The sequence below is a fragment of the Petromyzon marinus genome, chromosome 9 (genome assembly GCF_048934315.1).
Source record: "Petromyzon marinus isolate PM22_M1 ecotype Great Lakes invasive population chromosome 9, UKy_Petmar_22M1.pri1.0, whole genome shotgun sequence".
In the NCBI taxonomy this organism is placed as follows: domain Eukaryota; kingdom Metazoa; phylum Chordata; class Hyperoartia; order Petromyzontiformes; family Petromyzontidae; genus Petromyzon; species Petromyzon marinus.
The window spans coordinates 5,666,427-5,681,089 of record NC_133675.1 but is presented as its reverse complement, the minus strand read 5'-3'; the positions used below and the strand labels follow the sequence as shown (position 1 = coordinate 5,681,089).

The window sequence follows — 14,663 nt, the reverse complement described above, 5'->3', positions numbered from 1 at the left end:
TTGACAAAGGGGTTTACATATCAAACAGGATAATTTCTCATTGAAATAGCTGGAGGATTAGCTTGTGACTGGTCACAGAAATAGCTATGTTAAAGTCAAAGCCTACACATCCACAGAGGCACCTAGTACAAATCAAACAGGATAATTTAGCATTGAAATAACTGAGTGATTAGCTTGTGACTGGTCAACGAAATAGCTATGTTAAAGTCAAAGCCTACACATCCACAGATGCACCTAGTGCATGGACGCCAAAAGGGGGCTGCAACAACTCAAATATCATACAGTAAACCGATGTGAAAAAACCTGAGTCTAAATTACATCAATATAATAAATGTACTCAATATATTCTTCAATAAGCAGAGCTATTAACAGCAACTGGGTATACACTACACTATATAATGAATACCATATAGTAAACAGATAAAAAACTAAAATATAAACTACCTCAATGTTATCAATAAACTCAAAGTGCCTCACTTCTGTCAACCAGCTTAAAAAGACGCTACGAATCTTAGCAGCGTTCATTAAAGCTCTGTCGTCCCGACAGTTTTGTTCCTTCACCTGAAGAAGGCTACTTGTGTTTTATTGTTTATTTTATTATTTTATTCTCATTCTACGTGACTTTACCGAAAGAACCAAAGAAGATGAATCCTTGCAGTCACGAAAGCTTTACATCGAAATTGAAACACTAATTAAGCATGGGCACGGAAGTGAAACGACTTTGTTTCATCAAATCCTACGTATGCATTAACATTATAATGTTTTTACGATTAAAATCCAAAGGCTGCAGTAAAGGTTATGCACCGCTGCTCTACGATATACAATACTTGTTGCTTGTAAATAGGACTCTTCAAACAGAGCAGCCCAGAGTGCTTTACAATGACCCCCCCCCCTCCAAAAACCTCCAAACTCTATGAAGAAAGTGTCAGTCCCCATGACGCCTTTGAAATGGAAAATTTGACCACCAAAGTGAAATCAAGTAATGCAGCGATGGATGATCACAATGAATATGGCAAGGATAATGAAATGATGTTTGTTTTCTTACTCTATCGCTAAGGGGCGCTGTACCCATGCCCATTGACAGCTCGACCGCTTGTGCAACACTCCACCAATCTCGCAATGTGCCTCCTGCTTCGGTGCGACGGGGAGGTTGATCAGCAATGTGTCTGCTACGTTCGTGTCGCGGTTGGTGGGCCAGCCAGTGGACAACTTCGCGGAGTGGCCTGGCGACATATCTGAAATTCTGCCGGCGAATGATCGAATAAGGCAGTGAAGTTCTACCGTGGTGGTGCACGTGTGAAGGGGGCGGTGAAGTTCTACTGTGGTGGTGCACGTGTGAAGGGGGCGGTGAAGTTCTACTGTGGTGGTGCACGTGTGAAGGAGGCGGTGAAGTTCTACTGTGGTGGTGCACGTGTGAAGGAGGCGGTGAAGTTCTACCGTGGTGGTGCACGTGTGAAGGGGGCGGTGAAGTGGTGCTGTGGTGGTGCATGTGTGAAGGGGGTGGTGAAGTTCTACCGTGGTGGTGCACGTGTGAAGGGGGTGGTGAAGTTCTACCGTGGTGGTGCACGTGTGAGGGGGCAGTGAGGTGGTGCTGTGGAGGTGCACGTGTGAAGGGGGTGGTAAGGTTCTACTGTGGTGGTGCACGTGTGAAGGGGGCGGTGAAGTTCTACTGTGGTGGTGCACGTGTGAAGGAGGCGGTGAAGTTCTACCGTGGTGGTGCACGTGTGAAGGGGGCGGTGAAGTTCTACCGTGGTGGTGCACGTGTGAAGGGGGCGGTGAAGTTCTACCGTGGTGGTGCACGTGTGAAGGGGGCGGTGAAGTTCTACTGTGGTGGTGCACGTGTGAAGGGGGCGGTGAAGTTCTACTGTGGTGGTGCACGTGTGAAGGGGGCGGTGAAGTTCTACTGTGGTGGTGCACGTGTGAAGGGGGCGGTGAAGTTCTACTGTGGTGGTGCACGTGTGAAGGGGGCGGTGAAGTTCTACCGTGGTGGTGCACGTGTGAAGGGGGCGGTGAAGTTCTACTGTGGTGGTGCACGTGTGAAGGGGGCGGTGAAGTTCTACTGTGGTGGTGCACGTGTGAAGGGGGCGGTGAAGTTCTACTGTGGTGGTGCACGTGTGAAGGGGGCGGTGAAGTTCTACCGTGGTGGTGCACGTGTGAAGGGGGCAGTGATGAAGTGAGGGGGCTCGGCTATGACTTGGAGGTGATGGAGTGCACTGGGCCGAGAGAGTGACTTACATCGCCCATCGGGAGAAGCGCTCTGCAGGCGAGCTCGGATCTGGCTCTCTGTCGGACAAGACATCATCATCAGCCGTGGGCAGTCCTGTCCAAGCCAACCTCTTAGTTTTCTTGACAGTTTGAATGATCTCATTAACATGCATATGGCCATGGTATCATTGGGACATAATGTTCCAAAGGCCATTCTTTAGCATGGAGTGGCACATTGCACTGCTTTCGAAATATACATTTGGTCATGCCTGATAGAACAATTCGATAAAAATTGAGAAAATTACAATAAGATGCTTTTGGTAAAGTGATACATCTGCATGCGACGTCGCGACACGTTAAGAGTGTGCAGTAAGTCATCCACTTACCTCGAGATTGGCTTCTACCTCGTGTAACATCTAAGTAAGGGGAGAAAGTGCGGTTGTCAAAGTTAATATAATCCTCAAACTCATTACAGTATTGTCTATACAGACTCAAGTGTACATGGGTGCAGACAGAGGGTGAGGGAAGGGGGAGGGCAGTTGACGTCGGGGATGCGTTCCTGAAAAGTTGCAACAAATATGGAAACGATGTAAATCAACGCAATATGGAAACGATGTAAACGCAATTTACAGGGTAGGAGGTGGAGGCGACGGATACGAGAAAGGACGAATGCTGTCAGCGACGTGTGGGTTGAGGCGATGCAAACAGGTAGTTGGCAGGTAGTGTTATTAATAATGTGACGACGTATTTGCGAAACGGCGTAAAAGGGGGAAGACGTAAATCGGGGCATTACTGTATGATATTTACACTGAGCAGGTAAATAACATTCTGGGTTTATCACCCTTTTTCTTTTTTCACGAGTGGAGACCCATTGCCCCCTACCGGCCCCATTGCCCCCTACCGGCCCCACCGGCCCCATTGCCCTACCCGGCCCCATTGCCCCCTACCGGCCCCACCGGCCCCATTGCCCCCTACCGGCCCCATTGCCCCCTACCGGCCCCACCAGCCCCATTGCCCTACCCGGCCCCATTGCCCCCTACCGGCCCCACCGGCCCCATTGCCCTACCCGGCCCTATTGCCCCCTAAAGACCCCACCGGCCCCATTGCCCTACCCGGCCCCATTGCCCCCTACCGGCCCCACCGGCCCTATTGCCCTACCCGGCCCCATTGCCCCCTACCGGCCCCACCAGCCCCATTGCCCTACCCGGCGCTCCCCCGAATCGCTGTCCACCGCTAACAATCTCACGCTGACATTCCGCGTCGTCTTTGCGTGTTCCCACAGTGGCTGGCCATCGAACAAAGACGGTGGTCACCGCATCGCGCACTTTCAGATGCACCTTTGCGACCGTCTGGAACGCTCTTCCATCCGAAATTAGGCAGCCACTGGAGCTATGCACTTTTAAATGCTTATCTAGATTGAAAACGAATTTCTTCAGAACTGCTTTTGGTGTTAAGTTTGTTGACTTTCCCCCGCACCTTCGATAAGCATGGTTGGCTATGTACGGCGCAAAAGAAGTTCAACGTACATATGCACGGTGTGCATTAATTGTTGCTCTACATCATTGACTTACTGATTTCCTTGCGGGTGACTTCGGGGGAGGAATTGTCACTCGAGCTTCCTGCAACGACAAAAATATCACACGATGGAACAGAAGGCATCACTCACGCCAGGTGGCAATGTGAAGTGTGACGAGGAGTTAAACAAACAGAGACCTATATATTCTTGGTTCTTTCGTGACTTTACCGAAAGAACCAAGAATATGAATCACTGCAGTCACGAAAGCTTTAAATCAAAATAGAGACCTGTATGTTGAGCTTTCATTGCCAGAATGGGGCTAAGTGAAATGTCCGACTGAACTTCTGTGGAAACAGATGTTCAGTCGGTTCCTCCGGTCTAAATAAAGATGATTTGATTCTGAAATATTCCAATGGCCTCAGAACTTTCTAGAATCCGGTAACTGGTAGCGGGCATTGTCTGCTATTGGCTTTAGTGTGACACTCCATGGGAGGCAAATTACTTGTTCCGCTGATCATGGTAATTATTTTACTTTCAGTGTTTAGCACAAGACTTGGGAAACATGTGTAACTTCAGGCTGGCTCATCCCAATGATCAATACCAATCCACCACCAGGCTTGAATTGTTGTCGGCTCAAAATAAGTCATTAATAATTCCTAGTTATTAGTGTAAACGTCACTGTATACCAACTTTCAACCTCAAGCCTTTGGAGAACAGCAAGATATTTGACACCAGTCGTTCAGTCACGATCGAGTATGTACATCAGATGATGTTTCCAGTACTGTACTCGGACTCCACTCATTGCCAGGAGCCAATCTACACAACGATCCAAGGGCGCAGCGCGCACGGTGCCGTCCGTACGCGCAGTTTCCCCTTCCACATCCACCTCTGAAGCCAGGGCACGGGTGGGAGGTGGGGTGTGGGGGTGACAGAGATTATCCGTGTGGCCTCGGTGGAATTGTAGCACGGCTCGTATTCAATGTTGCCGTGGGGCTCTCCTGTCCCCTCCTGCGCCCGCTCTCTCGCGAAGGCCACCACGTGAACTGTGATCAACATCAAGGCGGCGCACAGCAGTGCGGGCACAGAAAGCCGCGCCAGAGCTCCTGGCGTCTCGTCAAATTGTAAAAGATGGTCGCCCGCTTTGATCGCCAACGACGACGCCTGCAGCGACAGACGGCGGACGTCTCGTGTTGAAAGTTTGGGCCCTTCCGTGCTCGGTCGACAAACGGAGCCGGCAGGTTGTGTAAATTGCACATTGTCACGGTGGGGCCCAGTCGATCCGTCGATAAGTTGACGACTTTTAATTTCACGCAAATGCTGGCAACTCATTTGATCACTCCCCCCCCCCCCCATAGGCAGAGTATCTTATTGGGTGAAAACCACATACCAGCATCACCCCCCCCTCCCCCCGAATTGTGAAAAGTTCGTGATAGATAGATAGCCTTGTGCTGTAAGAATGGCGCATACAAGTGTACCAATTAGTTGATTTCATGATTTTAATGACACCTCCCCTCACCTCCCCCTCACCTCCCCCAGCCCCCACCTCCCCCACCCCCCACCTCCCCCTCACCTCCCCCACCCCTCACCTCCCCCACCCCCCACCTCCCCCTCACCTCCCCCACCCCCCACCTCCCCCACCCCCCACCTCCCCCCCACCTCCCCCACCCCCCACCTATGTCGTAGCTCAAGTTGACCGTGGGCTTGGCGCTGCGTCGCTCCAGGCTGGAGAGGGGGGAGCGGCCCCGGGTCCCGAACTGCGTGGAGCTCATCGTGGCCGAGCGAGCGGCGCCACCTTTTGGTGGGGGATGGGGGGGGGGCCATGGGAGGGCGAGAAGAAGAGGAGGGTCGAGAGGGGGTGGGGTAGCACGGGGGGAGGGGGTCAGGCGTCAGGTGAAAGGACCACAAAGGAGAGGAGGGCGTGCTGGTTGCACATCTCTTTTGTGGTCGTGACCACCCCCCACCCCTCACCCCCCCACAGCTCCAAGCAAAAACAGTAGCAGGAGCTCTGGAATGTTCTCGCTTCACAAAGTTTGAAAGAGAACAACAACAACAACAACACAAAGAATCGGTGCAAACCCCCCCCCCCCCAAAAAAAAAAAACCTCAGCTGCGTGTTCGTAAGAATTGCCCTGAGGTCTCAGAGTTGGGGTTGGGGTGAGACACGGCCAAGGGTCACTACCCATCAATTATATACGTGGCGGAGCCACTGATGGTGAGGGAGGTGCCGCTTGAGGAGGAGGAGGAGGAGGGGGGGAGGAGGAGGAGGAGGAGGGGGAGGAGGAGTGGGGGCCCTCACCCGGGCTGGGCGGCGTGGCAGGGGTCACGCCCGTGGACTTGCGGGCGGAGTGAACGGTGGTGGTCACGGTCGTGCCGGACTCTGTGGATGAGTCGAACGCGAACCCCGAAATCACTCGCGAGGCGTGCACGCACCGCACCGAGGCGGCGGAAAATAAAGGCGCAGGTCGTCATCGATTGGCACGATCGCCACGCGTGATCAATGCACGTCTGGGCGAAGAACCCCCCCTCCCCCCACCAAACTACCCGCCAAAAAAACAATCAATTAATACATTTGGTTACATTCCCACACATCAATATACAGCACTGCTTTAGTATGAAAATACCGGTCGTATATTTTAAGTCTCCAAGTGAAAAGGCCTTCCACACCAATTTGTTTAATCGAGTAAATGGTGTTTTGGTTTCAATTTCCCGAGTGTCAGGTGCGGTCCCGTTAACAATTGCCGCTCGTATTCTTAGCTCTTTCGGTAAAGTCACGTTGAAGGGAAACAATAAAATATATATAAAACAATAAACATTCTCACGACGTTTCGACCATAACGCAAACGGTCATCATCAGGTGTGAAAACCCGCTGTTTTTTTCGAAACGTCGTGAGAATTTTCATTGTTATATATATATTTTATTATTTTATTGTTTCCCTTCAACGTGACTTTACCGAAAGAGCTAAGAATATGAATTACTGCAGTCACGAAAGCTTTAAATCAAAATTGCCGCTCGGTTCGCTGGCGTTATTGGCAAAGCCTCATTCACAGGCATTGTGGGCTTATGAGTAACCGCCATTGCACATACACACACACACACCCGTTTAAAAACTAATACAAGATTGACAGTGTATGTTGTTTTTTTACATATTACAAAACGCGCACAGCGAGAGTTCGCGAAGAGCGTCAGTTTTAAATGCGCGCCGCGTCCCCAGCGGTTTCATTCATTCCTAACGCCAATAGCCGGAGAGCAAAATGCGTCCCCTGCGAAGCTGCGTTCCTGCCGACTTTGAGCCAAGTCAAGCATCGATTTTCGCCATCCAAGAACTCGCGGGGGAAGCGCGTCTCGCTGTGTTAAATCCTGCCACGCAGGTGATGGGATGTGATGAGTTTGCGGCGGGGGGGGAGAGGAGGAGGGGTGCGAGTGAGGTGGCAGGCGATGAGAGGTAAGAGGATGTGGGTCGGAGAGCGACACCTTGAAAATTATTGACGTCTAATTACACATGCCCCCCCCCCCTCTCCAACCCCCATGCTGTTTACTACTTTTTTTCTCATGCCCCCCCCCAAAATCCCTCCCACTTCACACTACCCCCGCCCCCCACCGCTCCTCTCGCTCGCGCACTCAATACACACACAAAGTGCTTGCCACAAATGAGCCACAACACCTTGCTGATCTCGTTAAGGAGCATACGTAAACCCTCACGTGAACTCGCAGCGGCTTTTGGCTACCCATCGAACAAAGACGGCCACTGCATCGCGCGCTTTCAGGTGCGCTTCTGCGGCCGTCTGGAACGCTCTTCCTTCAAATATTAGGAAGCTAGTGGAGATATGCATGTTTAAATCTAGGTTGAAAACTTTTTTTTTTTAGAACTGCTTACTGTGTTTACTTTGTTGTTTTTTTTTTCCCTCGCACCTCCGATTAGCACATTTGGTTATGTACAGTGCGAAAGAAATTCAACATACATACACTCATTGGTTTAGCCTTGTACGACCGTAGCGATTCTCGCAGAGAAAACTATTTACAGCGCAGGGAAACAGATAAATTCATCGCACTTACTGGGCGGCAAGGCGGGCATCCCACTGGGTGACACTGTGAAAGTGAAACGTTGCACGAATTATCATCGCAGCAGTCAGCAGCTCCCGAGTAAGAAATGCGTGCGCGTGTGTGCATACGTGTGGGTGGGTGGCGTACGCGCTTTAAACGATGGTAACGGTGGGATGAGTTATACGTTGTGCCCTGCAGGTAAAATATTATACCGCTGGTTTGCACGAGCAGATTTTCTTTTTCTTTTTGAGCGAAAGCATTTTTTATAACTATTTGTGACACGTTACGTGACGATGGAGCGCACTTTTCAGTCAAATCTGACAACCCATCAGCGTTTGTTTAACAAGCCTGCACGCTGTTGATGAGGCCAAGAATGTCTAAATATGGTCCACAGCGGTGCCTTCTAAAATAAAATAAAAATACTTTTGGGTGATGTTGGTCCGGAGAGCCCACAACCTCCTCACTAAACATTACTTACATAAATGGTAATAATGGCAAGAACGCCTTAAAATGCTTTATCAATACAAATTGCAACTTTTAATGTAAAATTATATTGCGAATGCAGATAAAAATTGAGCACACGTTGATTTTGCAATGTCACTATTACAACGCTCATGCAATGCCGAGTTATTTTAATATCAAGGGTGTCAGGGTGAGCTGTGACGTGCGATGTGGCTGATGTTGAGAAGTGGTGAGGAACGAGAGCCCACCACCCCCGTGTACCTGTCTTCTCCACGGCGCGGCTGGTGACCTGAGTCCCCGACTGACCACGACTCGGACCGGACACCAGAGATGACTGATGAGTCACCTCGCCACCTCCTCCTCGGCTGCCGGTGCTGAAGGTCGCGCCCACAACGGGGCCGTGCTCGATTCGTTTGGTCGTGGTCTGGATGACACTGTGGCCCACGGCCCCACCACCACCACCACCGCCACCGCTTCCACCACCTCCGCCGCTCGTCGTGGTAGAATGAACGACCTTGGTGCCTCCACCCCCAATGAGCTGCGCGTCGGACGTTGAGCGAGCGTAGGAGAAAGAGCCGGACTCACCGCCTCTCACCTCGCCGACGAACGTGCGACCCGAAGACCCCGAAGACAGATCCAGCCGGTCCCTCGCCAGCACCTCGCCACCTGCCGCTGCTCCCGACGAGACGAAACCTCCCCCACGCGCCGCCGAAGAGGACCAGGCGGTCTCCACCTGTCCGCCCGCCGTCGTGAAGCTCTGGGCTTCCCCGTCGGCGCCGCCGTAGCGGACTTCTTCGTAGATCGCGCGTTCGGCGAGGCCACCCCCGTCCCCCGCACCAACCGAGCCAAAGCTCAGCAGCACCCCGCCGCCGCCGCCGCCGCCGCTGCTCCACGCAGAAGACGACTGAGAGAGCCCGGCAGAGCCGGACGCAGCCAGGTCGCCCTCCTCCAGGATGAGAAGGTCGGTGTGCTGCGAGCCCCCTGCCCCCCCAGCCGTCACCTGAGCCCCTGGAGGAGGAGGAGGAGGAGGAGGGGGACGCGGCGACGATGATGGAGGAATGAATTTGACTCTGAGCGACACGCTGCAAAAACCGCGGCCGTCAAACGTGCCACTCTCCACCTTCGCAAATTCCTCTATTAACGGTGTGTGGCTTTTTTTTGGCAGAGGTTATTTGATTTTTTTCTTGCGTGTCCTCAGAGTTATTTGCGCAGGACACTCGACCCGCCCGAGGCAGCAGGTGTATCTTACGGGGGAGGGGGAACAAAAAAAAACCCAGCGTGTTGATCTGCTGCTGCTGCTGCTGCTGCTACTGCATGTCTGTGGTTTCTGTGGGCTAGCCAAAGAATTCGCCAACAAATATTGATCGGGGTATTTCTTGACCGTATTTTACGTTTCGCATTTAAACAAATTTAAACAGATTCACTTTAAGAATTTTTTTTTTTAAAAATGATGCGTGCTATCACGTTATACATTTGCAGGTAAAATATTGGCTTAAAGCTTTCGTGACTGCAGCAATTCATATTCTTTGGGTCTTTCGGTAAAGTCACGTAGATAGGTTAAATAATAATAAAAACTACGACGTTTCGATCGCAACACAAGCGGTCAAAACGTCGTAGTTTTTTGTTATTTTCTTTGAACCTATCTAAGTTACTTTTCCGAAAGACCCAAAGAATATACATTTGCAGGGTTCATAAATACCTGATCCAGACACGCTCAGGCCTTCAAATGAAATCTTCTTGTTGGATTTTTGGCTGATCATGCGTGCCGATGGATCCGCTAGAGAAGACACAATACAATAATCTGAAGTCAAAATATATTAATTAAAATCCGAACTTAAACTAAATTTCAATTCGAAAGATCCTTATTGTAAATTCATATCAGCGTGAGTGTTCCAAATCACCATCCAATAACCAGCACATTTATCGACTGAAAATCAGTACAGCAAATAGGATTAATGAACACCCACGCGTGTCGTTGTGATGAAGCCTGCACTCGTTGAAGTGTCCTTGCTCTTTACGCTTAACGGGAGGAAATTAACGGTCATTATTTTACATTTTTGCCCAGTGTATTAATGTCCAGGACTTATCTAAAGCACAACGCAGCTGAGACTTTAGATGTAGAGGGATGCTTAATATTAACGGTATACATCGCAGCACTAATTGACATTCCCGCTCCCAGCTTAACATGTAGGATTTCGCCACCAATATTATCCATACGAGGTTGTTTTGGGTTAGATCGCATAAATATAAATGTATCGCTAAACCCGCCACCACCAGACACTGCCAATTAGTAAGCTTTGTCACGTAAACAAAACATGCTCATTCGTTACTAGTTCAGCACACCGGTGTGTTGGAGAGTCAACCCACAATTGTAAATGTTGTTGGGTTCACTCTCCAACATTCTCACTCCCAGCTGTGGATTCCTCCAATCGCACCCCTTTGATGCATTTATGATTCAAGGAAACATCTGGCTGTTGTGCTCCTATGCACAGCATAATACAAATTTGTAGATAGATGCGTGATTGATGGACTGCATTCATCTAGTACATCGAGAAAACAATTTTTCGTCTCGTTTTACACGGTTATTAAAAAAAAGTTGTATCGCTGCTATCGATAATCACTTTACCCCAACGTAAAAGCTAACTATATTGTCAGATGACATGTCACATCGTACAATTCATATTCAGATACTTGCATTGAGATGGAGCGATGAAATTAGCTCGCGTGCGAGTGCCAGGCGGATCGCTGCTTTCAGAGGCTGTCGGCGTCAGGGGGAGGCCTTCATCCAGCAGTGGATTGCTCATGGCTAATGATGATCATGGTGACTCGCATCGACCGCAAGCTTTATTTGCTTGTACACCGTAGCTCAGTGTCAGACCGGGAGCACAGAGGAGCCGGCTGTGGGTTTTATATCAGAATCTTCATTTATACCGGAGAAATCCAATGAGCCATGAGTCTCTTTTTCACAGATGTCCAGTAAGATGCCATGATATATTGCGCCAGGATGACTGAAGTGAGCTACAGCGGCGTCGAGACTGAGCAGGAACGTGGCCCTGAGCACTCTGAGTCATGGACACGGTTGTTCTTCACACGCGTCACCGCCAAAGATAAAAAAAAAATCCAAGCGGGATGCATCGCGTCTCCCGTGGGGTTTTTCCCACATTACCTCTTGTCACACCACCTGTGGCCTTCATGAAGTGGTGGTGATCGAGATGGATGGGAGGCTCAGAGGTCAGATTACTGAGCCAGCACGATTGTTGAGGCTGGAGTTGAATCCTGGGTTTCAACTTGCCCATGACTAAACCCGAGTATCAGCCTGGTCACCAATGACCATACAAAAACACTGCACACATGAAATTGCTTCTGCGCTTTCATGTGGATACATTTCAATTCCGAAATTTTATGTGACCGTATCAAGACAAGAGTCGATGGGAAGGCCACTTTAAAGGATTTTTTAGAAGTCCTGTAAAAAAATCTCTTTGGCAGCCTTTCTCCCACTGGTAGGATCGCACTTCTCATTGAGATTTCAGAATAGATGCTTAGTGTCATCATTACATGATGCCAGTAATACAGTGCCATCGTGACATGTTGCCAGTAACACAGTGCCATCATCACATGATGCCAGTAACACAGTGCCATCATCACATTTATGCCAGTAACGCAGTGCCGACATGACATGATGCCGGTAACACAGTTGGAACCAATTGAGAAAAGACGTAAACAACAGAAATAAAAATCCTTTTACGGTGGCAATTACAGACTCTTGAAAATGCATAACAAATCATATGGCTAGACCTCTCATTTAACTATTGTCCTCATCACCGATCTAACTTGTTGAATTACATCTTAAAAGCGTGTAGCGCAGGGCACAGCTCACCTTCTGAAGTCTGAATTATGGTTGTCCTCCCAGTTTGCCCTGATGCTGCAGACCCTGTATGAAATCAAAGCACAATCGCAGGAGGACCGTGCAATTACACGCAGATATGTTTTGGTATTTTCATAATTACTTAACCAATTAAGCGACGAGGCTTGCTGACAATCGCTGGTAGACCAACCTGAATTGGAACTCTGATAATGTTTTGTTTGTTAAACGGAAAGTCGGACATCACGTCGAACATCACGCGGGGAAAAACCCCGCAAGTCCATCCGAGAGCCGTCCAGCGCAAACAGTGAAAACCCAGCAGAGCAGTGTTAATAGGAACTTGAAAGCCGGGCGGTGGTGCGCGCCTGCGCCCGCCGTGAATCACGCGTACCTGACTGAACAAAGAGCCGGAGATCCTGCAGCGCTTTATCCAGGTCGGCCATGGTTCACGGAGAGCGGCAGAGACTCGGGGAGACCATGCTGCGGATACAGAGTACAATTTGGCCAACAAGCACAACAAGCACAACAAGCGCAATAAGCGCGTGGCGGCGGCCTCGCTCGTCAGATTGCACGTGGCATTCTAAGAAAGCTGCGGTTATTGAGAGAACGACGGAGCTGCGCGAGGTGCCGCAATGAGTGCGCATTCTCACCTGTCCCCGCGCCGGTTCACTCGCACGTCTCCCGAGTCTAAAGCCGCATCCGCCACCTCGATATGCACACTTGCAAACAAAAAAATCTACGAATTTCAATAATTGGGTCGAAAAAACAAACAAAAAAACGATGGCTTTTAACGCTCGCGACTGTCACTCATCCAGGAACGAGAGTGAAATGTGGCTCCTTTGCAAAAAATGGGGGGGGGGGGGGCGTTGCAATGTCTCAGACAAAAAAAAACAACACATCGTCAGATATTGACGAATGGCCCTGAAGCTGGTATTTGCAGCACTGTTCTTGCTTGCCCGTTGGCCTCCATGTGCAATACCTTGCATATCCCACCGACAGTTATGCAGTTAGACACAGTTGTCGCGTTTATCCGAACCAAACGTGAAACTGGTCCTGGCCTGCTCGAGATGTGCACAAGCAGAGTTTTACGATCTACTTTTCTGCCATTCTGTCACGTAACCGTTAACTTAATTTAATGCCTCTACTAACACCGGTCCTATCATTATGAGGAGCATCCTGGGAGGAGTTGCTAAACAGATCACATTCAGCAGAGTGAAGAGTCCTCCATAAAATATTGTCTTCTGGTCTATTTCAACAAATTGTGTTATGAATTCATATCTAATATCGTTGCCGCAAGCCAGGGAGAGGGGAAACCATGCCTGAGAGAGAGAGAGATCGTCCACCGCGGAGATGGAGCGATGAGATGAAATCGTTGTTGTCGTGCGGGAGCCGAATCCATCGTTGCACTGCGGGACGGTGCAGGAATGTAACGACTTTGGGAGGCCTCTATCTAGCAGTGGAGTGATCATGGCGGATGACAATGATAATCAGCATAAGCCAGTAAAAAAATACCCCGATGATTGTACCCTGACAACGGTAACTTAATATGAACTGGGAAATTGCCCTGCAGACCCTCGCTCAATCTGGTTTCAGTTGGCCCTCCTGTTACTGATATTGGTGATGTTTGTTGAGGGTCTTCACCGGGTCCTTTGGATCATATACCAAGAGTGTCGTGTCGTCAAATGAAGGCACCATGAGAAACGTTTTTTCAGGGAAGTGCAATTCTCTATGTTGGAAAACGACACGCGAGCATTGATATCACGGAATATTTCCTGAGATCCCTTCAAGTGACCCCTGGTACTCAGGGCAGCACTTTCTCCCACACCCTGGTGCAGAGCAATGTCCGTGGGATGATAGTCAAGGTAATATTTTTTAATTCTCAAAGCTGGAAATTTTAATTATCCAGATAAGTTTACGGAACCAAATTTTATGATGGCTTTTTACTGATTGATTTGTGATCAGGCTCAGACCATCAACTCACTACACTTGAGAATCAAGGTTATACACAGGCAGCTGCTGCCCGGATTCGAACCCAGGATCTCAACAGTGCCAGCTCAGCACTCTGACCCATGATCTCTGAGCCACCTGGCCACCCAAATACATTTGTAATGAGAGGACAGATATTTAAGTTGGTTGGAATAACCGATTTCAATGCTTTTCAATTCAAGCATTCAACAATGTTAAAAAAATACTATTAAACTAATATTTGGTAATATATAGCTGTTCATATATTTTTATATACAAATATCCTGTGATAAAGGTACAACATTGTACGATGATAATAATGCCATTAATTATCTAGGATATTCTCTAATTCAGGAGAGTCCTGCATTGGGATGTTTGGTCAATTCATTTTAATCTAATGGTTTGTACGTGAGAGAAAATCGGAGTGGCTGGAGTAAAGAAAATATTCACTCATCCACACAGATGGGTTCACGATCCCACTTGCTGCTGCCATCTCCTAGCCATCTCACAGCCCAGGGAAGTTGGAAGAACTTCTGACCTTCTAACCATTTAAACGTCGGCTCCTCCAACTACTGTACAATATTAACGCCCTCTCATTACTCTACATATTGT

The 14,663-nt window shown here is 49.2% G+C and overlaps 1 protein-coding gene across 6 annotated transcripts in view; it reads right to left on the bottom strand.

Moving 5' to 3' along the window:
• The window catches only part of LOC116940652 (uncharacterized), a 49,416-nt gene extending 36,493 nt beyond the window's left edge, over positions 1-12,923 (bottom strand). For 4 of the 6 annotated variants that reach the window (XM_032950765.2, XM_032950770.2, XM_032950769.2 and 1 more), the window contains exons 1-11: positions 12,737-12,923; positions 12,478-12,566; positions 12,102-12,155; positions 9,924-10,001; positions 8,486-9,232; positions 7,775-7,807; positions 6,017-6,097; positions 5,394-5,513; positions 3,777-3,824; positions 2,592-2,621; positions 2,236-2,283 (exon numbers count right to left, since the gene is read on the bottom strand). In XM_032950765.2, coding sequence (XP_032806656.1) covers positions 2,236-2,283; positions 2,592-2,621; positions 3,777-3,824; positions 5,394-5,513; positions 6,017-6,097; positions 7,775-7,807; positions 8,486-9,232; positions 9,924-10,001; positions 12,102-12,155; positions 12,478-12,529 — 1,291 coding nt within the window. In that variant the 5' untranslated portion in view covers positions 12,530-12,566; positions 12,737-12,923. The remainder of the gene's footprint in view (positions 1-2,235; positions 2,284-2,591; positions 2,622-3,776; positions 3,825-5,393; positions 5,514-6,016; positions 6,098-7,774; positions 7,808-8,485; positions 9,233-9,923; positions 10,002-12,101; positions 12,156-12,477; positions 12,567-12,736) is intronic. The other 2 variants (XM_032950766.2, XM_032950771.2) reach the window with 2 other exon arrangements.
• Positions 12,924-14,663: the final 1,740 nt, after the last annotated feature.